Raw genomic sequence first — 22214 nt, forward strand, 5'->3', positions numbered from 1 at the left:
TTCAGACATAGCTCTTCCAGTATTCTAGAGGTTTTGTTTCTGAATATCTTAAACGGTAATAAGGTAGTAGGAGGGAAGTCAAAGCAGTGAAACCACGAGATAACATTTACTTTCTATTTCCTTTTGAGATTCATGTTATTTATCAGGAATAGCAATATCCTTAAATTTCTTTAGGATTTTTTGAGGGGAATTAAGAGGCGTAACTGTCTCATGTTAACAGGCAGCGACTAGAAAGTCCCCTCATTCTCGGCCTCATTCCAGGCTGAGAGCCCCCACTACTCCCTCGAGCACTACACATCTGAGAGTTGTGCAGAGCCCAGAAACGCGCGCTTTGCGAGCGTCGAGCTGCCAGTGGGTGAAGCTACAGGGCTCGGTTCCTCCTGAGGACTATGTGCTCTACAGGGCAGGGCCCACGTGTCGCTCAGCTCCGTCCGTCCTCCCACAGAGCTGGGGGCCAGGTGCGGGGAGGTGAGCTAGCCCAGCACACCTGTGTACTCGTGTCTCACAGAGTGTCCGACGATCCCGCAGAAGACGATCCCGCTGGCCACGCCGATGGAGACAGTACTGGGGCCCGGGAGAAAGCAAGAGAGTTGTAAGGCAAAAGGGAAAGAAAATGGGCAGAGAGACCGTGGGGAGGGCGGCAGGGGGCGGGCAGGGAGGGAAAGGGTTTTCAACAAGTAACTCTTCCACGGCGGGGAGTCTAGGGCCGCTGGACAGGGTGGTCTAGAGCTATGAAGGGGGGATGGTTTCAGACACAGAACTAAGTCTTTAGAAGTGATAAATCGGTTCACTTTTCTGCTATTTATAAGTATTCATATGGGCCACTTTTCTAGAAAAGAACCTCTCATCGCCCCAAGTGGACTTTCAATGGAGAGTGACTGTGGCTGGAGGGAATTTAACTATCTTTGCTGTTGCTCGAAAGAACAAAGTCATTATTTTGAAAGGAGGTAACTCAGATGTAGTATGTGGCATCAGAAGCTAACTTCGTTGGTTCCCGAGGACGGCTGCATATACAGATGACTGGGGGCTGACACGGCGGGGATATTTAGAGCCGGGGGTGATACGCGTTAAAGTCGAGCTACAAGTTGGGTCCTTGGGGTGTTCAGGTTAGATGAACCCCAGGGCCTGGGCTCTCAGGCAGCCAGGGCTGGGGACAGTAACCCTTACTCATCTTAACCATTTTACTGTGAGTAGATCATCTGGAGGCCAGATCAATATGTAAATTTCCAGCCCAAGGACTCAATGTATCTCCTAATTATTAAAAATCAGTGCAGGTGTCCAGCTCAGCGCCGGTGGTTCAGCCTCTACCAAGAAGTAGGCCAGAGCATCGAGACACAACCCCATTCTGTTTTCTGGCAAACCTACTGCGTTTTGACTTTGTAAGGGTGTCCCTTTATCACTGCACCGGGGCTGGGTCAGCCCTCAGTAGTGAATGCAGACAGCCTTCTCCTCACTTCCTGTTCCCTGCCCTTGTCTTCTCTCTCCCTAGATACTACAAAAGGCTCAGGGACCACTGGATGGGATCAAGGTCAACACTCACTGGATTTTGTGAACCTGAGAGCAGAAGTCAAATATATCCACGGCACTCTCCAAGGCATGAGTGACCTCGTCAGGAGCCTTTTCCCCAGGGAAACCAAAGACACAGAGGAAGGAGCAGCCCTGTGAGGGAGAGAGTCAGCAAACACAGCATAGTGACCTTTAAAGGGGACCAGCCAGAAGGCCCAGGGGAATGTGCGCAGCAACTTTCCCTGTTGGGTCCCACTTCATCATGATTTCTCTCCTGCCTGTGTTCTGTTTAGTGAATGTCCTCTGACTTCTAGAGCATCGCCAGCAGCAAGGGGTCCAGCCCGAGGAGAGCTTGCCTTTCTCCAGTGCGAATGGGTTGTCCTGGGCTACGGGTGCCCCCACCTGCCTCTTCCCCTGCCTCCAAGATCTCCTGCTACAGGATGTTAAGCGTCCGTGTGAGAAGCAGCACAGAGCAGGGGGAGGCACCAGAAAGTCTTTGTTCTTAGGCCCCTTCACGAGTGCGGAAACGTGGGCGGCTACACTCTGCGAACTTCAGTGTCTCAGTCTGCGAAGGGACGAAACGCAGAGCCGCCGAGCTTCCTTCGGCTACTAGGAGGAGAGTGTGTGCGCACGTGTGTGTGCGTGTGTGCGTGTGCACATATATAACTTTGTAAACTACAGTCTATGTAGACGTTTGTAACCTTGATGTTCTATTTGTAAACGTAGGTATCACATAATACACGTATCCGATGTAAACTTGAGCTACGGTTACACCTGGTGAGCTATAATGTTCTTCTCAGCTATTGTTGTTATTCTGAGGGACAAAGGCTTCCACGGACGCTTTTCCTTGGCATGACCTTAGCTGTTCCGAGCAGAGATTAAGCTCGGAAGCTCGGGTCTTAGTATCAATCCCTTAAAAATTACCTCAGTCAGATCTGTTGTCAATAATGGAGGACAAATTTCAATCTATGTCCAGCTTCATGAAATGCAAAGGAGAATGCCTTCATCTCCTCAGGCCTCTCCACAGAGTCTAAGAGTCCGATCCTCGCTGGCCCCTGGCTCTGTCTGGGCCGGAGGGAGGAAGCCCCGCTTCACGGCGGAGTGAGGACTCGGGTAGCCCTTGCTCCAGAGAGCCCCGTAGTGGAGGACGGAGTGTGCGGCGGTCATCCGGCGCGCTGCTCACGAGATGCAGACACGCGCGCACACTCAAACGCACAAGCGCACACATGCATGCGCGTGCACTCACACACACGCATGCATGCGCGCACACTCACACACACTCACATGCACAGGCACACACATGCACGCACACTCATGCGCGCACTCACACGCGCACATGCACGCAGTCACTCACACACATGCATGCGCGCACACTCACACGCACAGGCGCACACATGCACGCACGCACACTCACACACACTCACATGCACAGGCGCACACATGCACACACACTCATGCGCGCACTCACACGCGCACATGCACGCACTCACACACATGCATGCGCGCACACTCACATGCACAGGTGCACACATGTACGCGCGCACACTCGTGCACACGCACATGCGCACGCGTCCACACACACGCGGAAACCCCGGAGATGGGGAACCCATCCTCGCCAGCGCGTCCGCGTAATGGGTCAGTCACCCCGTTCTCCTCCGACGTGATTAGGGGCGGATTAAAAACACCGCGAAGCAAACAAAACCAAACAGAACACCCAGGAGCTGGAGGGGCCACCCCTAGCCCCTGCCTCGCTCCCCTCTTTGCCTCCCGCCCCCACCCGGTGGAGCTGGAAGGGGCACCTGAGGGTAGACACGGCGGGTGCCGATTATGAGAAACAGGCTTCGGGGTGAGGCGGCTCCGGACACCTGCCCTCAAGGTCCCGGCGGCCTCGGCGCCGCAGGTGCACCTGCCCGGAGCGCGCGGCCGCCGCACAGGCTGCGTCCGGGTCAGGACCAGACGGCGCTTTCGGGGTAAAAGCGTCCCCCCTCTCCCCGGCCGAGGGGCCCGCCCCGTCGCTCACACCCACCTTGTCGAACATGAACACTTTGTTGATTTGGCCTCGGAAGACCCTCAGGACGGAGCTGATGTGCACGCAGGCGTCCTGGATGGCCGAGCCGATGACCTCGGCCTTGTCTTGGTCCTTAAACACCAGGTTCACAAACACGATGGTCACCGGGCGCAGCTCAGACAAATAGCCCCGGAGCTGCTTGTCGTCGATCTGGGGAGCGGAGAGCGGCTGTCCTCAGCGTGCGTCCTTGGCACCCGGCTCGGCGTCCCAAACCCACCTCCACGTCGTCACTGGGGAGCCCCGCAAGGCTGCACTTCTCGGAACCGGGGCGCAGCACGGCAGACCCGCCCGCAGCGGAGCCGCGGACCCGGAGCGCACCGTCCCGGCTCTCCAGGGCGGCGCCCACGCGGCTGGTGCGCACCACGCCCTTGACCCCTGCCGGTCCCTGGCGCCTGGAGGGGCGTCGCAGTCCCACAAAGGGTGCTGGTCCTGTTGGCGCTCTCGCAGTTTAGGGACAAGAACAGCGTGTCACTAACCCAGCCTTAAATTTTCACGGCCTGGGACTATCCAGGACATTCTCCTGTTCTATCCCACTTTATCTTCCAGTGAAACAAAATCAGATTATCCCCCACTTCACTGGTTAGATAACTGAGACATGAAGCAACACTACAAGCTTCCCAGGGTCACAGGGAGCCCAATCTCCAGGCTCCTCGTCCAGTGCTCCATTTACAACTCACACCTGCGCCCGCCGTCTGTTTCATCCCACGCCCCTCTGCTCCCCACGTTCGGCTACAACAGGCCCCGGGAAAGGAGAGAAGCACATTCCCAAATCGTGTCTGCTTATCACCATTCTTGAATTTTGTTAAATTAAATACATAGCAAACCAGTGGGGGAAAACCATTGCAGTTTCTCTCCAAATAGCACAAAACTGTCCAAGTCACCATTGACAAAAGAGGGAATTGTGCATAGGGAACCCTGCGGTCATGCCTCCTAACTGGCTGGGACAGTCCTGGTTTTAGGTAATTTTATACTTTTCATAAAAGATGACTTAGTTGGGGAATATGGGTGGCTCAGTGGGTTGGGCCTCTGCCTTCAGATCAGGTCATGATCTCAGGGTCCCGGGATCCAGCCCCGCTGAGCAGGGAGCCTGCTTCTCCCTCTCCCTACCCACCCACTCATGCCCTCTCTCTCTCTCTCTCTCTCAAATAAATGAATAAAATATTTTTTAAAATTTTATTTATTTGACACACAGATTGAGAGAGAGAGAAAGAGCACAAGCAGGCAGAGAGGCAGACAGAGAGAGGGGGAAGCAGGCTCCCTGCTGAGCAGAGAGCCCAATGCGGGGCTGGATCCCTGGACCCTGAGATCATGACCTGAGATGAAGGCAGAGGCTTAACCCACTGAGCCACCCAGGTGCCTTGAATAAAGCATTTTTTAAAAAAAAGATGATTTCATAATGTCTAATGAATCAATGTGATAACTTTTCTTCAATAAATCACTAATAAGAAATTAATATTAAACAAAGATTTAAAGATGAAATCGAGCAAAGAAATGAGTTCAAAATGATTCCACTGGACTGTGTGCACCTCTGAGGATCTCTGTGCTGTAGGTGCGGTCTGGGTACTCTGCCTGCTTTCAGCTCCCCCAGCTCTATCTTGTCAACCGGTGTTTGTCATGCCTCCCCACAGCCTTCCTGCTGACTCATGGAGTCTAGCTTCTACCCTGTTCCTGGAAGCCTTGTTCTCCGCTGGTTGCAGCTAACAAAGCATAGTGTGTCCTCTCTCCTGGAGGCAGGGAGGGAGGGTTTTCCGGAACTTCAGAAATCCCAGGGGCCCCGCAGTGGCAGGTATGGGAGGCAGGGCTTTCAAATTGGGCTGAAGACGGAGGGTGAGTTTGGCTACCACTTCCCACTGGGAAGGCACCCGTCTGCTATGCAGGCTTGCCGAAGAGTTCCTCCACGACACAACTGCATTTTGATGGAATTAAGGGTTAAAACAGGCATGTATCAGGAAGATGTACAGCCTGTGCAAAAAAATGTAGGATTCGGACAGAACAAGGTTCAAATCCTAGCTATGTCTCTTACTTTAATAATCTCGGAAAAGTTGCTGGTATCCTTCCAGGTCTTGGCTTTCTCATATATAAAATGGGGATCAAGCTCTCCAGCAAGGACTGTGAAAGATCAACACGTGAGAGCAGAAGGCCCGGGCTATGGTGAGTGCTGCGGGTCACACGAATCAATACATTTAAGGAACCCTAGATCTAAGCCAATAAAAAGGGGAAATTTTAGGGGGTGAAGGTAGTTCTGGGCATCATAATTATCTGTATTGTTAACTCCCAAAGCTCAAGATGAGGTGAGTCAGTGACTGAGAGAAACAGTGTAGCAATATGCTAATTCATTTGAGTTCTTTCCACTACCGCTTAGACAAAGGGTGGCCACATGTTCTTGTTTGCTGGGAAAAAGTTCCCATTTGCCCAGTTGTATAAAATGCACAGTCCTGGTTTATGCCTGTAGTCAGAGTGTAATTATGAATAATGCCTCCTTTAACTCTTAAAAATATCCTGATTTGAAGAACAAATTTTGTAATCTCCTATACATGGAGAACATCAGCCCCATCTTCTTTTAGTTCAATGAAACATTTTACTGGCTACTGGTTTTTTTGATCTTTCATGTCCAAGATCCCTGATAATAAAAGCCAATGAATCAAATGTGCAGATACCTGCTTCAATATGCTTTCCATCACATACTTTTGCAGGGACATCTCCAGCTCAGGGTCAGACTCCAGCATGCACGCAAGCCTCAGGAGGTCTAAGAGGGCAGAAGGAGGGGCAGGATCAGAAAAGCAAGCGTGGTTCTGCAGAGCTAGAGACAGGAGTCTCCCTGTCCCCGTTCCCTTGGGTGGTGGTCTTCACAGTCCAGTCAGGGGCTTTGGGACACCTCGTGGCCAAAGAGAACCAAAGGAAGTCCAATGAGCGATTCTTTGAAGTTGCAGGTTTCTCCGAATTCTGTCGCATGGAGCTCCAAACCCTGTTACACTTGTCATCATGCTTTGGGATGTGGGGAGACTTTTCCTTTCAGACCTGAACTAAAGCCATGGCCACAGGGGATGCGGATGGACAGACGGGAGGAGGACGACAGACGGAGGGGCTGGCAGGGGAGAGAGAGGAAGATTCAGGAGACTTCGAATCTCTGGGCTTCTCGCTCCCAGTTTGATAGCAACTCGTTGTGTGAATCTGGACAAGTCACCTCACTGCCCTGGGGGCCCCCCATTTCCTCATCGGGGAAAATGGAGGTTGACGGTTTTATACTCAAGAATAGAGTAACAGGTGGTGGTAGGAATGAGCACGAAGAAATAAAAAAATAAGGGAGAAAAAGTGCCTAAACGTTTTCAGCACGTAATAGGATAACAATGGTGCAAAAAAATGAGATGAAAAATAAGAATGAAGTCTGAAAAGGATATAAATTTAGAAGGAAATTCCATTTAGCCCATTTATTGAATATATCTCAAGCCTACTGTATTCAAAATACCATGCTAGGCACTACGTGGGAATAAAAAAGTAATGAGGAAGCTTGGGCAATTTCCTGGAGGCACTTCCTCGATGGGCTTCCAAACGTTATATGGAAACACCACACAGAGAAAGAAAAGCTCAAATGGGCGAATAGATCGTAAAGAGGAAGAAGTGGTCAGTCTGAGGTGGCCAAATCGGGGACGGGGTCACAGGAGAACTAGACAATTCTACTGCATCTTGAATGACTTCTGGCATCTTTCTAGAAGGACTGAGGAGGGCATGCCTAGCAGAGGGATGGTGTCAGTGAGAGTCAAGCATGAGGACGGGGCGCCTGGGGCGCTCAGTGGGTTAAAAGCCTCCGCCTTCAGCTCGGGTCGTGGTCCCAGGGTCCCGGGATTGAGTCCCGCATCAGGATCTCTGCTCGGCGGGGACCCTGCTTCCTCCTCTCTCTGTCTGCCTCTCTGCCTACTTGTGATTCCTGTCTGTCAAATAAATAAATAAAATCTTAAAAAAAAAAAAAAAAGAATGAGGACAGTGCTTTAAAGGACTGGTGAAGATTCCAGCCTGGCTGGACTCCCCTGGGAGTACTGGAGATTAAGAAATGATGATGGGGACATTGGCTGGGTAAGAGCCTTACTCTTGGTTCCTGCTCAGGTGGTGATCTCACGGGTTGTCAGATCGAGCCCTGTGCAGGGCTCTGTGCTCAGCAGGGAGTGGGCTTCAAGTGTCTCTCCCTCTGTCCCTCCTTCCACCTCTCTCTCTAATAAATAAATAAGTCTTGATTTATTTTTATTTTTAATTTTTTTAAAAGATTTTATTTATTTATTTGACAGACAGAGATCACAAGCAGGCAGAGAGGCAGGCAGAGAAAGAGGAGGAAGCAGGCTCCCCGCTGAGCAGAGGCCCGAGGTGGTGGCTTGATCCCAGGACCCCGAGATCATGACCTGAGCCGAAGGCAGAGGTTTTAATCCACTGAGCCACCCAGGCGCCCCTAAATAAATCTTTAAAAAACAGGAAGAAGAAATGATATGGAACAGACTATGGAGAGAGACAAGGGAGCAGGAGTTGTTATAAAGGTCTAGGTTAGAGGCGCCTGGGTGGCTCAGTGGTTAAAGCCTCTGCCTTTGGCTCAGGTCATGATCTCAGGGTCCTGGGATTGAGCCCCGCATCGGGTTCTCTACTCAGCAGGGAGCCTGCTTCCCCCGTCTCTCCACCTGCCTCTGCCTACTTGTGATCTCTGTCAAATAAATAAATAAAATCTTTAAATAAAATAAAATAAAGGTCTAGGTTATCACAGAGGCAATGTGACAGAGATGTATGTGTGCCTACGGGAAAGTAAAGAATTTGGCTGGTCCTTGTTCTTGGTACCTTGGTACCTAAGTCTCTGGAATTTCTCAAGTGATGGGATTGTCTGTTCTTCTTGGACCTACAGACCACAGCTGGGTTTTGGCCAACGGGGTCTCAGGATGAGGCCAGTTGTGCTGAAAAACGGCAAGTGCGTGAGGAGAGGTTTGGGGCTTTGAGCCGTGTGGTATGAGCCTGACCTCCGACCTCTGACGAGGGCCATGAGCCTGAAGAGTGAGTCTCATCACGTGGCCAAGGAGTCAATCAGTTACGTCTACTTAGCCAAACCCCAATAAAAACTGAACCCCCCCGAGGCAGGGTGGACTGGTTGTGGTTGGCGATCACACAGCGACGTGCAGGAAGGGTGATGTGCTCTGAGGACACAGAAGCTCGTGGCTGGGAATCTCCTGATTTTACCCCAAGTGTCTCCAGATTTGTATCCTTTACAATAAAACTAAAATCGTGAACTTAGCTGTTCCCTAAGATCAATGAGTCATTCTAGTGAATTATTGGGAGCCCTGGGGGAACCCCTACATTTACAGCTAGTTGGTCAGAAGTTCAAGTGGCCTGGGGGTCCCAGAGCTTGCCGCTGGTGTTCAAAGTTGCCGGGTTGGGGGGAGGGGGCTTGGAGAGCACGTGACCTGTGAAATCTGTGCTAACTCCTGGTGCTGACCATCAGAATTGCATTGTGATACTGCAGTGCCCAAAGTGAAGCCCGAAGGGGCCCTGTACTGAAGGCACCAGTAAGACCTAAGAGACGCGATCAGGTAGAGATGGCTCAAGGGATGTCCCGTGGACCTTCTCCATCTCTGGAGATTTTGGGTTCTTGGCCTTTCTTGGTCAATTCTGCAACAGTTTCCATCCTGCCCAACCTCCTGCCCCATGACATACTACAGCTTAGTAAAAGTATTATCTACTCTTTGTAATGTTCAGAATATCTAAGACCCGTGCAGGGAAGGAGGAGGATTCAGACATGCTCCTGAAGTTCCAGTGTGCAGGAAGAAACAACTATGGGAGAAAGACGAGTAGCTCAGAGCTTAGACAGGGTCGAAACCAATTCTTAGGCGCAAGCTTGTGGTGCTGTGTCAGCAAACCAAAACTTCAGGTACTGTCACGTCCCTGGAAATGCCCCACTTGACCAGAAATGCAGTCTATCTAGCCAGCCAATCCCCAAATGCCAAGCCAGCTTCCAGCTTCTCAGCCCAAACAAGGTTGACCGTCCCTAAGCAGCTGGATATTTTCTACTTGTTGCTTCCTTGTTCTTTATTGCTCATCTTATAAAAGCTGCCTTCTGCCCCATTTTGCAGGTCTCCTAAAGAAGGATTTGCATTTTTTTGTTTTGTTTTGTTTTTTTGCGTCACCTAGATTGTCTTTAACCATTTTTTTTTAATATACTTTAACCTTTTTTTAACAACATGTTAATGTTGGAGTACCGGTTTGGCATTCAGTGGAGATGACCTTGGGCAGGTTTTTGAGTCTAGAAATCAGATCAAAGCCTGGGCTGGATTCTGGCAGTTAGGGCTGGATCTTATGTGAGGCAAGCAACTAGCAAGACCACGAGTAGTGCCTCCTTAAATTTCGCGCCCGAGGCTTCTCCTTTCCTCACCCTAGGCTCAGTCTTCTGGGAGTCCTAGGAAGGAGGAGCACGGATGAATAGAACGGATCTCCAAGAGGTCGGTAGGAAAGACTAGAGGGTCAAGGACAGAGCCCTGGAATAACCAACATTTAAGGAACGGGAAGGAGACGAAGCAAAGGCAGTGGAAACAGGTGGCTTTAGGTATAAAAGCAAAACTGAGAAAGAATATTCATGAACCCAAGGAAAGAGGAGAAGCTCGTGTCCATAAGAAGAGAGTAGTTTAAGGCCAACCAGCTAGGATGAGGCCTGAAGAGAGGTTCCCTGCTTCGGTAAGTTGATAGTCACTGGTGGCCTTGACCTCAACAGTCTCAGCAGATGGGAGAAGTGGCTAGAAGCTAGATGTCACCTACTCTAGACGCTAGAGTAGGTGAACACATGCCCCTCAGGCCCATGAAATTTTCTTGCAAGTTTCCCGGTGAACAAATAAATAAGAAGAGAGGAGGAGACACAGACATACAGATGACTCTTGAGAACTTTGGTGGTGAAATTAGAAGGGGAAAGTAGGGTTCACAGAGGTTTTATTTTTCCTTTCATCATGGGGCAGACCTGCACCTGTTTAGATGATGAGGGGGAGGAGTCATTGCCAGGGCCTGAGGAGGGTACTTGGAATCAGCGTCCTGAGGAATGGGAAGGAAGTCTCTCTTGTGTGCTGCTGAGGACCAGGAGCCAAAATGAGAGCCAGTTATAATAGAGCCCTGGGTGTTGCTAAAACCCTACTGACCACTGGTAAAGGCAAAGGCTCTTGTCCATGGAGTGTACTTACTTTTGTGGTCACCAGAAGGATAATAATTCATGAAAGTCATACACTTTGTGAAAAATTCATCAAAATTAAAAGTAGAAGGCGGTTTTAAGAAATTAACCTAAATAAAAAAAAAAGAGAGAAGATTTTGGTTATTCCAAGGGTTGTCTGGTCCTTTGAATAGAATTTCTCAGCAGAAAGGGAAGGAAGTGTGCTTCTGAATGTCCAGGACAGGGTAAACAGAGACTGCATACTTAGACAACAACAATCTTTCATTCGGATGTGATTACATTAAAATATTTCTGATTATTTCATAAGATCTCAAACTTCAGTGTGTACACACAAAGCCACACTAGAGGCTCGCCTGCATACTTTTTCACTCTTCAAACTTTCTTCTTTCTTTCCTTCATAACATTTTAATGTAAATAAGACCCAGTTAAACCATCTATCATTTCTTTCTTATATCATGAGGATAAAGTTGGACAAAGGGGGCTGATGCCCAAAAAAGTAGTAGGTGCATCGCCAGCAGTAAGAGTCACCCCATGGGAACCCCGTGCTGTGGTTCCTCGAGAATGACACAACCTCGGCTCTATGGTGTTCTTGCCTCCCAGCCCAGGTGAGTAACCTTAGTCCAGGAACGAGAGAGGATCAGGCAAAACCAAATGGAGGGACATGCATCAGGATGGTCAATGCTCTTACTACGTATCAAGGTCAACTAAGGAAAACTGAAGAATGGCCATCGATTGCAGGAGACTGAAAACAACGCCAAAACGCAGTGTGCGATCGGGGATAGAGTGCCGGAATGTTCCACCGAGAGCCTCCTGTAGGAAACTAGTGAGGTCTACGGGAGGCCTTTGTTCAGCGAACCGTCGTGCTGCTGTTGGTTTTCTGGCCTCGACCGCCGCACTCTGGTTATGGAAGATGTTAACCTCTGGGGAAGCTGAGTGAGGAAACTCTGTACTAATGTTGAACTTTTCTGTGAGTCTAAAAGCCATGAAGATTCAGTTTCTGAAGGTATAAGGAACGATCCAAGAAGTCAGGCCCTGTTAGCCGGCTAGGTCGCGCGGCCCGGGTGCAGGCGGAGGGCGGCCGGGTATGGGGTGCACACTGATGCCCGCCGTGGGAGAGCCTCCCGCCTGCGCCGGCGGCTACCCCGATCTCCACCTCCCGTCGGCCTCGAAGTCCACTCCGGTTCTGCCTGGGCTCAGCCCTCCTCCCTGCCGCACACGCCCAGAGCCCAGTTCTCCGACTGGGCAGGCCTGCTTGTAGCCCGTCCTCGACCTGGGCGCCGAGCTTGCTGCCGGGCGGGGCTGTGGGAAAAGTCCCTTCCCGCACTGGACGGCTGCCCCCACGCCCCTCCTGTCCTCACCCACAGTGATCCCTTCCTGAGTCGGGACAGTGTGGAGTCGCGAAAGTGACAACGGCCGATGGCAGCCTCAAACGACAAGCCTCGGCTCCTGGGGAATGAGCAGGAGACCCGTCCTCTGCTTCCCCGGGGCCCTGGCTCCGCCGAAGGCCTCCAAGCCCGAAGTCCACCTCCTCAGGTAGCAGAGAAGCCTAATCTCCTCCTCTTGAACGCCCGGCCATGGCTCCTAGACGAAAGCCTGTCAGCCTCACTCAGGCTCCTGCCCAGGAGCCTCGCAGGACCTGCCTTCCCAGTGGCTTCCCGGCACAGACCGACAGAACCTTCTGGAAGCGGCCGCATCGCACCTACCTTAACAGCCCTCTGATCCGGGATCCTCTCAATTTCGATCATGCTCCGGTCGCAAAGCTGCCAGCAGTTCGGTGACAGGATGACGTCGTTCATCTGTGCCATGTTCTGTGCCAGGCGCACGTCCTCCACCGCCTGCCCGATCACCAGAAAATAGTTGCGCGTTTCGTCTCCGAAGACCAGCATGGTGATGTGGCCGGCGGCCAGCCCTGGCGAGGGGCAAGCACAGGAAGTTTCTGGGTCAGTCCCCGGCACAGTCCGAATCTCGTGTGACGGTCCTACCTCAGAACAGATGCCGTTTCTGGGACTTGACGGGGGTCATCGGATGCGTCTGCCGGCCCAGACCTTCCGAAACTCTTCTTCCTCCCGAGCTAGAAACTCAGCTACTGGTTTTCACCTTCTGGTGACGCCTCTCGCTCTACATGGCCCTCTCAGTCCCCAAGTTATTTTATCCCCTTTTGAATCTATTTGTACTACGGAGCAACAGAGAACAACTTTAGTAACTCCTTTTGGAGAGGGTCCGCATTTTCTGAGGCTGAGGCTTTGACTAAAAAGACACCCTCAGGGTTGAATGTGAGGCACCAGCCAGAGGGGAAAGGTTGGGGACAAGGAGGAGGTATTTTGACGGTCCGGGCCCCACCCCTTTGGTACCAGAGCCACAGAAGACAGAAACGACACACGTGCGAGACGCTCTCTGTGAGGGCTGAGGTGAGCCACGGTTCTGTCAGCCACAGTAACAGCAGCAACAGCAGAACACGGGTTAGTTTGCAGGGTGCTTAGCATGGGCCCGGCGCTACCCGCGGAGCTCACGCTCCCGTGTTTGTAAGGCCTGCGAGGAGGCTGTCAGGATGAGCCCAAGTTCCTCAGGGTTCGCCCAAGGCTTAACCGCTGGGGAGGGAGCCCCCACTCCTGGTTAGCCTAATTCCAGAGTCCAAGACGCGACGGGTGGGCTGAGCCCCTGCGCTCCACAACATTCTGGGTTTCCGCTCAGGGAGAGATGCCTGGGCGTGGGGACCCGCTTCCAGAAGGCGGGGTCGACTCTCCGTTCTCGGGCCTCACCAATCTTGACGCGCACGTCCAGGCCTTCTTCAGCCTCCTGCGTCTCAAACAGCCCGTGGATCTCCAGGCTGCACTTGATCACCACCGTGATGATGTTCTCCAGCTGCCTCCGCTCCACCTTCCACAAGGCCAGCAGCGCGTCACCTTGAAGGGACAGACACACCCGAAGGCTTCGGAGCTGCCCGGGCGGGGACCTGATTTGTCGGAAATCTGTCCGGACACTCACTCCTCGAACATGCCTCCAGCCAGCCCCAGTTTTCTCCGAGGTGCCGCCTCCGTTGCAGCCCAGGCACCCCCGCACTCCTCCCTCCCCCCACCTCAGCGAGCCCCCCTACCTGCAAATTTTAAGATGTCTCCTCCAAAAATTAGCACTTCTGAGAAAAGAAGAAAACAAGGTAAATTAAACTCCAATTTCTTCATCTTCATCCATGGAATAGAAATTCAGTCAAGAGATCAGTTCGGAGACTAAACTTATCCTAGAGAAGCGTCACACACGTCACTCACGCCCGCTGAGCGTGACAGAGCGCAGCGCACGGCACTAGCCGGGCGCGTGCTCTGTTCCCGTGAATGGGAAGAGGCAGGAGAGAAGGTGGGATTTCCCGGGAGGCCTGTAGCAGCGACCTGCGCCCATGACAGCGGGACGCTCTTGACGCATCAGGACACGTCTCCGGCGGGGGCGTGAGTGGACGCGGGGCGGATTCCACGGAAGTGAGAATCAGGGAACCGGGAAGCCACGATGACGGCCAGCTCGGGTTTTATTACCAACCTCCCTTTCCTTTGGGCTTTACGACTGAAGTGGGAGTTTTTGGCTCTTATTTATGCCTCACAAATCTGTTGAGCTCTGTTGTGCTGAGTGGGACACAAACAGGAATTAGACAGTTTCTGCTTTTAAGAAGCATTAACTTGTGTCTGGCGTGTGACATTAGCCCGTCAGCCCGATGAAAGACTAGACCCTGAGTTTACCTTAACAGAGTAAATATTTTTCTTCATGAATAGTTCAAATTAAGGTTACAAACAAGATGGTAGGCGGAGGTTGAAAAGTCAGTTGTGCCTCTGAGTTCGTCATTAGAAGACAGAGCACTAATGAGTTAGTAAAACTCGCTTGTTTTCGTCATGACGACATCTGGGTTGTGGCGACGCTTGCTTTTTCAAATCACTGAATATAACCGAAGTTCTTTAAAGGGAACCTCAGAGTCCGTCTTTCAACTGGTGCAAACCCTCTCTCCCTTAAACAGTCTGCGTTAGTGAGGTGTGATTACTTTCCTTCCCTCGCGCTGTATTGTATTTCAAGAAAGACTGGTTTCTTACACATTTCATGAGGAAAACAAAGATCGCATTCTATCGGGTGATAACCAAGAAGTACAGGAAGACGGTCAAGGAGACACACTCAGGTCGGAAGCCCAGGGGCACTCACTCTCCACTATGGCGCTGATGTAGTGGTTGAGGATCTCCACCAGCTGCTCGGCCCCTCGGTCCATGTACATGGCCGTGCTGAACTTCTCAGTCATGGCCGTGAACCCTGTAACAAACGTCTGCCTCATTTCCTCGGCCGCTTGGGGGAACCAAACAGCCAGGGAAAGAGGAAGTCACTGGAGAGCACTGAGCCCTAGCTTTGAAGAACGGGCATGGTTTCTTCTCCACGGCCTTTGGCTGGTCCAGGTCAACCATGGGGCCTCCCATCGACGCTTATTATTTTAGGGGTCAGGAAACGAGGCCCGCTACGTCTGCCCTCCAGATTTCCCAGCCTGTGCGGGGATGACTGCGATTCCTCTAACCGGGTAGAACTTCCATTCCATCGTAATGAAAACACAGGAAACGGAAACATGTCTGAAGAGGTGACACGTTTACTGCTAAGACGTAAACAACACCTGCGGAGGTCAAGTGTGCCTGGGCTGTGCGTGGGGCTGGGGAGCTGGCCTCGGCGAAACTGGGCAGAGACACGGAGCCTGAAGTTCCAGGCCTGGGCCTGGGGCATCTCAAAGGTTTGCCCATGACTGGACCTGCCGGGGAAGGGAAGACGCAAGGGCCAGCACACAGGCTATCCCTCCTCCCTCCAGTCTTCCCCACAGGAACACCTCCTCTAACAGTGTGGAAACTCAAAGAAGGCACCGCACGGTGCCGGCAAGCCCGGGGTGCTCACCCACATCAAAGATTCCCTCTGTGCTTGCCTGAAATATCGACAAACATGAGGACTCCATCAAAATAATCCACAGAGGGTCGCTCTGGAGAGAAGTCTCCGTAGACGATGAGGTCCGGTAAGTGAGCCGCTATCCGGACAATGGCTCGGTCCTGTGATTCTTCTCTTCTGGAGCTCATGTTCAGGGCAAACGTTCAGGAATCTGTGGTCACAGCAAACTGTCCTCAAGTAGACCTTCTACAAAGAAAAGCTGAGGAGGCAGGGGCACTAGTCACTCCGTCTCCGCTCCTTGGGATTCTGTCCTCGTGGTTCATCGTCCTCTCTCCCTCCCTTTGGTCCTCATCCCTCTTTCTCATTTTTGAAAATTAAAAAAGAGAAGTGCCGATGTGGGTTTACGTGGGTGAACATTTACATAAAGGTGAGAAGCAAAGCACCGTATCACACACTAGCAAGTAAGTGTGTATTAAAGTACAGTCTTAAATTACGAGAGGGAACGAATTCAAAGGGATGAGTGTGCGTAGGGCTTTAAACTGAAAGTTAAAAGGCAAATGTTGAAATTTTAATTTACTGCCCAGTTAGTTCTAAGAAAAACCAGAATTTCCTAATGCCTTCTTTTAAGCTGTTGGGGTCAATTAAATGTTCATGCCTGAATGTTGTAAAAATCATGCTCTAACCCCGTGAACAGAAATGGCATACCCAACATTTTCGGAGCAATCCAAGTTCCTGGAAGAAGTGATACAGATCTTCTTTTTTTAAAACATTTTATTTATTTATTTGACAGACAGAGATCACAAGGAGGCAGAGAGGCAGGCAGAGAGAGAGGAGGAAGCAGGCTCCCTGCCAAGCAGAGAGCCCGATGTGGGGCTCGATCCCAGGATGCTGGGATCATGACCCAAGCCGAAGCCCCCCAGGTACCTCAGTGATAGAGATCTGAAGAGCGTTAAAAGGAAAAAAAAAAAAAAAAAGAAAGGAACTGTTCCTGATTGTCAGGGAGGAACTGGTTGGTAATTTCAACCAGACACAGGTCATACTGGGGTATGTGAGAACATTGGAAGGAAAAAGTGAGATACATAACATCTATCATAGGCTTAAGAAAAACATTTAAGAAAAAAAAAAAGGGAAACTAGTATATTTAGCAAAGTCTAAAATGTAGAGAAACCTCTAAAATTGAGTACTAAATATTAAATATTGAATAACCTTTGAAAGGAAAAGCCCTGGCAAACTCAAATATTAAGAAGTGAAAAAAAGATAGAGATATGTGCACCTTAGGTTTAAAAAAAGAGGGGGGGGCAGCATTTAAAAATTCAATAAAAACCATAGCATGTCTAGGAACAGCTAATAGAGAATCAAATAAATAATTGCAGATCACGCATTTGGAACGTGTCACATGAACTTACAGGGGGGCGCAGAGGACGGAACCCCCAGAATGAGCTGGAACGCAGGGAAAATGCAGAGGTTAAGAGAACTTAGAGGGAGTTTTAGGCTTTATTAAAAGCAAAGAAATTATTACAAGAGGAATAAGGACAACATTTCTGCTGTCTTCATTGTGGAGAACTGAAAAGCACAACAGAGATTGCTGAGAAAGAACTGAACTCCAAGCTAAGAAGGTAGAAATAAAGCATCCAGTCACTTCAAATAAACCCGAGTAGCCAGCCCCGGGGAACCTATGCACACAGACACGAAGGATGAACCGATGCAATTGTGAGAACAAGAGAGGAAAACTGGAGATGGCCACTTTCTTTCCTGCATTTCCAGAGATGAGGCTACAGAGCACTGGGACTGGTAAATACAACGTATCCATCAGCAGAAGCTGGCTTTGCTCCATTAACAAATACTCCAAAATGACAGTGGCTTGAAATAACAAAGGCCTATTTCCTGTTTGTTTCTCCCTTGTCTGTCGTAGGTCTTCTGAGGCTTTGCTCTGTTACTGCCTTCACTCTGGGACCTTCCGGACAGCAAGATGAGGATTTGCTGAAGAAGACTCATTCTTCTTCTTCTTCTTCTTTTTTTTTTAATTTAAACAGTTTTGTTTGTTTTTTAAAGATTGTGTTTATTTACCCTACCCTACGCAGGGCTTGATCCTAGGACCCTGAGGTCGTGACCTGAGCCGAAGGCAGAGGCTTTAACCCACTGAGCCACCCAGGCGCCCCAAGGGCAGACTAATTCTTAACGTGTCCTCTGTCCTCTCTTCCACTCACAGGACACTGGCCAAAGAAAATTATGTGAGCATGATTTCCCATAAGTGTGAAAGTACAATTTTATGGTGTGCAGTGGGAGACAGAGTGGGAATATTTGTAATAATTCAGATATGTGCTGGTAGGTGAGCACTTAGATCAGCAAGAGGTGGTTGAAAGGAACCAGACTCAAAGCTATGAGCGAAGTGATCTCCTTTTTTGAAGAGTTATTAAACTTTTGCATCAAGAGAATACTGTAGATAAAGCATATCTCAACTTTAACAAGGCATTTAGCCAATTTCCCACATCCTTGTGGGTAAGATACTAAAGTTTAGGTGATAAAAACATAGTTATCTGTTAACGTAGTCAACAATCTTACCTAAAGGCTATTGATTCATGTTCTATAGTCCACTCAGAAGGAAGCCTCCATGGGCAGGCCAGAGGCCTTAAAGATACAACTAGAGAAAAAGTCAATGTCCTGAATACAGAATCAGGATCCTAAAAAGATTTTATTTATTTATATGACAGAGAGAGAGAGAGAGAGAAAGTGCACAAGCAAGGGGAGTGGCAGGCTGAAGGAGAAGCAGGCTTCCCGCTCAGCAGGGACCTTGATGTGGGGCTGGATCCCAGGACCCTGGGATCATGACCTGAGCCAAGGGCAGACGTTTAACCAAATGAGACAGACACCCAGGCGCCCCAAGATCTTAAAATATCTTAATTGACTGAAATAATAATAAAATTTCAGAAGAACAAAGGCGAAGTTCTATATGTAGAATTTTACGGAAATCAAATGCATTAGCATATGGTGTGCTAAACTAGATTTACTGCAAATTCCATGCTATCTTATATATATATTTTTAAAGATTTTTAAATTTATTTATTTGACAGACAGAGATCACAAGCAGGCAGAGAGGCAGGCAGAGAGAGAGGGGGAAGCAGTCTTCCTGCTGAGCAGAGAGCCCGATGCAGGACTCGATCCCAGGACCCTGAGATTATGACCTGAGCTGAAGGCAGAGGCTTTAACTCACTGAGCTGCCCACTGAGCCACCCAGGCGCCCCCCCATGCTATCTTTTAAAAAACACTTTTATTAAAGCATATCATAGGAAAATGAATAATTCATAAGTATACAGTTTTATGAATTATTATAAAGTGAACCACCATGTAGTTGCTACTGATATCAAGAAAGAGAACATTACCAGCACTACGGAAGCTCCTTTCATGTCATGGCCCAGGCACATCCCCACTCTTCTTCCCCAAGGTAACCCCTTCTTTTCTTTTTTTAAGATTTTTACTTATTTGGCAGAGAGAGACAGACACCAAAAGAGGGAACACAAGCAGGGGGAGTGGGGGAGGGAGAAGCAGGATCCCTGCTGAGAAGGGAGCCCAATGCAGGGGCTCGATGCTGGCACCCCGGGATCATGACCCGAGCTGAAGGCAGACAGGTCAATGCGCCCCCCCGGGCGCCCTGCCCTTCTCTTTACTTCTAACACCATAGGTGACCTTTATCAGTTTTTAAAGTTTACATAAATGGAATCATACTATATATACTTTTTCTCTAATGTTGGTGATATTCATCCGTGTTGTATGTATATCAAGAACCTTCCTTTTCAGTGCTGTCTAGTACTCCACCAGTTGATTACACCACGAGTACTTATCCACTGTACTGCTGACCTTTTGGCTGTTCTCAGTCTTAGGCTACTAGAAATAATGCTGTTAAGAACACTGTTGTACATATGTGCACTGTGCTTGGGCATCTACTTAGGGGTAGAGTTGGTGGGTCACAGGACACACATATATTGAACTTGAGTGGATCCTGCCAGTCTTCCAAACTGCTTGTACCAATGTGTGCCCACAAGCAAGATATCAGACTTCAGAAGCTCTGTGTCCTGGCCGACACTGAGTCTGTCACAGTTTCAGCCATCTTGGCAGGTGAGTGTGTGTGTCTGTAGGTCTCCTTGGTGGTACTCATTAAGCACCTTCTCATATGCTTTTTGGCACTTGGGCTACTATGAAACCTGTTAAGGGACATGAGTCATGTTCAAATCTGCTTGGAGCACTGGTTAGTTCTGCCCCCTTTGTTTAAAGGTCAATAATGAATGATGGGAGAGATTGGAAATGTTGTCAGGAGATGATGACATTCGGGTGAAATGCCAGTTATCTTCAAATATTTGGAAATGTTGTGAGGAAACAAAGAGACACAGGTCCCTGTGCAAAGTCTAACGCAGGCCCCACTTTGCACACACGAATCCCTCTGCTTTCGCCCTCAGGCAGGGACTGAGTGTGGCCGAGCGAGAACGAAGTTCACAAGAGGGTTGAGGAGCGAAGGCTGGAGATGTTTCCTCAGCAGAGTGTCCGTCTGTCAAAGCACGGGTGACCCTGACCGCACGGCCGCGACGCTCCGAGAGGGCGGCACAGGTGCGCGGAGCAGCCACAGCACCGAGGGGGGCTGGAAGAGAAGCCAGGGGGCTGGCGCTCCGCTCCCTCTGTGGCCACCGCTCACGGACTGCTCAACCGTTTTCTCTGCGGCTACCATTTGCGAGACAACCAGAGTGAGCAGGTGGTCACTGGTCACCCACAAGACGCAGGACATCCAGCTGGGCTTAAGTCTTAAATGAACGCTGCATAATTTTTAGATATAAATATATTCCAAATGTTCCATCTTCTTCAGCAACCTGCCCCAGCCTGTCGGTTCCGGCCAATACCACCCCCTCTGCAAGTACGCAGTGCGGGCTGCCTCGCTTTGGTTTGAACACCGTGTGGAAAGTGGGTTAGATTTATTTTTTGTTGCTCCAAAAGGAGGAGCCAGGGTCAATGCTGGCAAACTTAACATGTAAACTCCCCAACTAGGCAGTGTAGGAAGCACTAGCTTTCCTTGGGAAGGGCATAGCTGTCTTGCCCGCAAGGTTGTAGTGATTCTTACATTTAATGGAAAGATGATAGCTAAGATTCCATTCTTTTAAATAAGGTGATCTGAGAACTTAGACAGTTTTTAAAAAATATATTTTATTTATTTATTTGACAGAGACAGAGATTAGAAGTAGGCAGAGAGGCAGGCAGAGAGAGGGGGAAGCAGGTTCCCGCGGAGCAGAGAGCCCGATGCGGGACTCGATCCTAAGACCCTGAGATCATGACCTGAGCCGAAGGCAGAGGCTTAACCCACTGAGCTGCCCAGGTACTTGTAGTTTTTTTTTTAAGTTTACGACTACTAGGCAAGGAAAGCAGATGCATTTGGCCACTAAGATGACAAATGTATGAGGGAAACTAGAGCAATAAAATAATTTGTCAGGGCGCCTGGGTGGCTCAGTCGTTGGGCATCTGCCTTCGGCTCCAGTCATGAGGCAAGGGTCCTGTGTTCGAGCCCCACATCAGACTCCCTGCTCGGTGGGAAGCCTGTTCTCCCTCTCCCACTCCCCCAGATTGTGTGTTCTCTCTCTCGCTGTCTCTCTCTGTCAAATAAACAAAATCTTAAAAAAAAAAAAAAAAGAAAATGATTTGTCCATGAGCTGAAGGGGCACAGACATCTGGGACGAAGACCTTAGTTTGTCTTAGGAAAACTCATAAAATGGCAACAGAAACTTTCTATTTTAGAAGAGTAGATGAATATTTACATGTGACACATACATTTCAATTTACTAAGACCTCTTCATGTGCAGCATTTTACATAGGTTGCCTCAAAACAGCACTGTGATGCAGGCCCCAACCCCATTCCATAGACAGAGAAACTGAGGTTCAAAGAGATTAATCTGCCTTAGGCCACACAGCCGGCAGCCCCGTGTGGTGGGATCTGAACATCCATGTTCTTCTTTCTGCCAAACCTTGCTACCACCCACTTGTACATGTTTTATGACAGCTTGGGGGTACTTAGGCTAACTTGAGAGTACTTCCAGTGCATGTGGTCATCCAACATTTGGCCAACTCAGTCACCGTCAAGAAGAGAGCGCGCCTGAAAGCCCTGAGGACTGAGGCTATTGAAGACGGAAAGAGCCAGCAGGCAGAGGAGACCCCAAAGGCAGACCAAGAAAGAGTTTCCTGAAAGAAGGAAGGAGTGTGTGGTTTCATTTTACTTAAAACTCAGCAGTATCCAAAAATGAAAACGAAATTCAAGATCAGTTAGATCCATTATGGTTTCTTTAAGTATCTCTTCTAGAAACTTCTAATGGATTTCAGCTTTCATCCTGTTGTTATCACCATGTAAAATCAGGTTTTACAAGAGCCCAAAGAGGAGATACTCTGAACTTAAAGGGGTAATGTCGTGTCAGGAAAACCTGCAGACCACTCGAGCCAAGGGAACTTTTCCTCTGAGTTATAAGGACATTTAGTATCTGTAAATGGATGTACCTTATTTTCTATGTAAATATCCTTACTTATCTATTGACCTGCTGTCTTCCTGTG

The 22214-nt window shown here is 49.6% G+C and overlaps 1 protein-coding gene across 1 annotated transcript in view; it reads right to left on the reverse strand.

Annotated features, from left to right (window-relative positions):
- The window catches only part of ADCY10 (adenylate cyclase 10), a 68835-nt gene that overhangs the window by 45636 nt on the left and 985 nt on the right, over positions 1-22214 (reverse strand). The window contains exons 2-11 of the mRNA XM_082702618.1: positions 15679-15897; positions 14925-15029; positions 13846-13884; positions 13511-13654; positions 12455-12660; positions 10765-10861; positions 6232-6320; positions 3533-3724; positions 1541-1659; positions 488-564 (exon numbers count right to left, since the gene is read on the reverse strand). Of these exons, the coding sequence (XP_082558744.1) occupies positions 488-564; positions 1541-1659; positions 3533-3724; positions 6232-6320; positions 10765-10861; positions 12455-12660; positions 13511-13654; positions 13846-13884; positions 14925-15029; positions 15679-15826 (1216 nt within the window). The 5' untranslated portion in view covers positions 15827-15897. The remainder of the gene's footprint in view (positions 1-487; positions 565-1540; positions 1660-3532; positions 3725-6231; positions 6321-10764; positions 10862-12454; positions 12661-13510; positions 13655-13845; positions 13885-14924; positions 15030-15678; positions 15898-22214) is intronic.

Source organism: Mustela nivalis (genome assembly GCF_964662115.1).
Source record: "Mustela nivalis genome assembly, chromosome: 16".
Classification (NCBI taxonomy): domain Eukaryota; kingdom Metazoa; phylum Chordata; class Mammalia; order Carnivora; family Mustelidae; genus Mustela; species Mustela nivalis.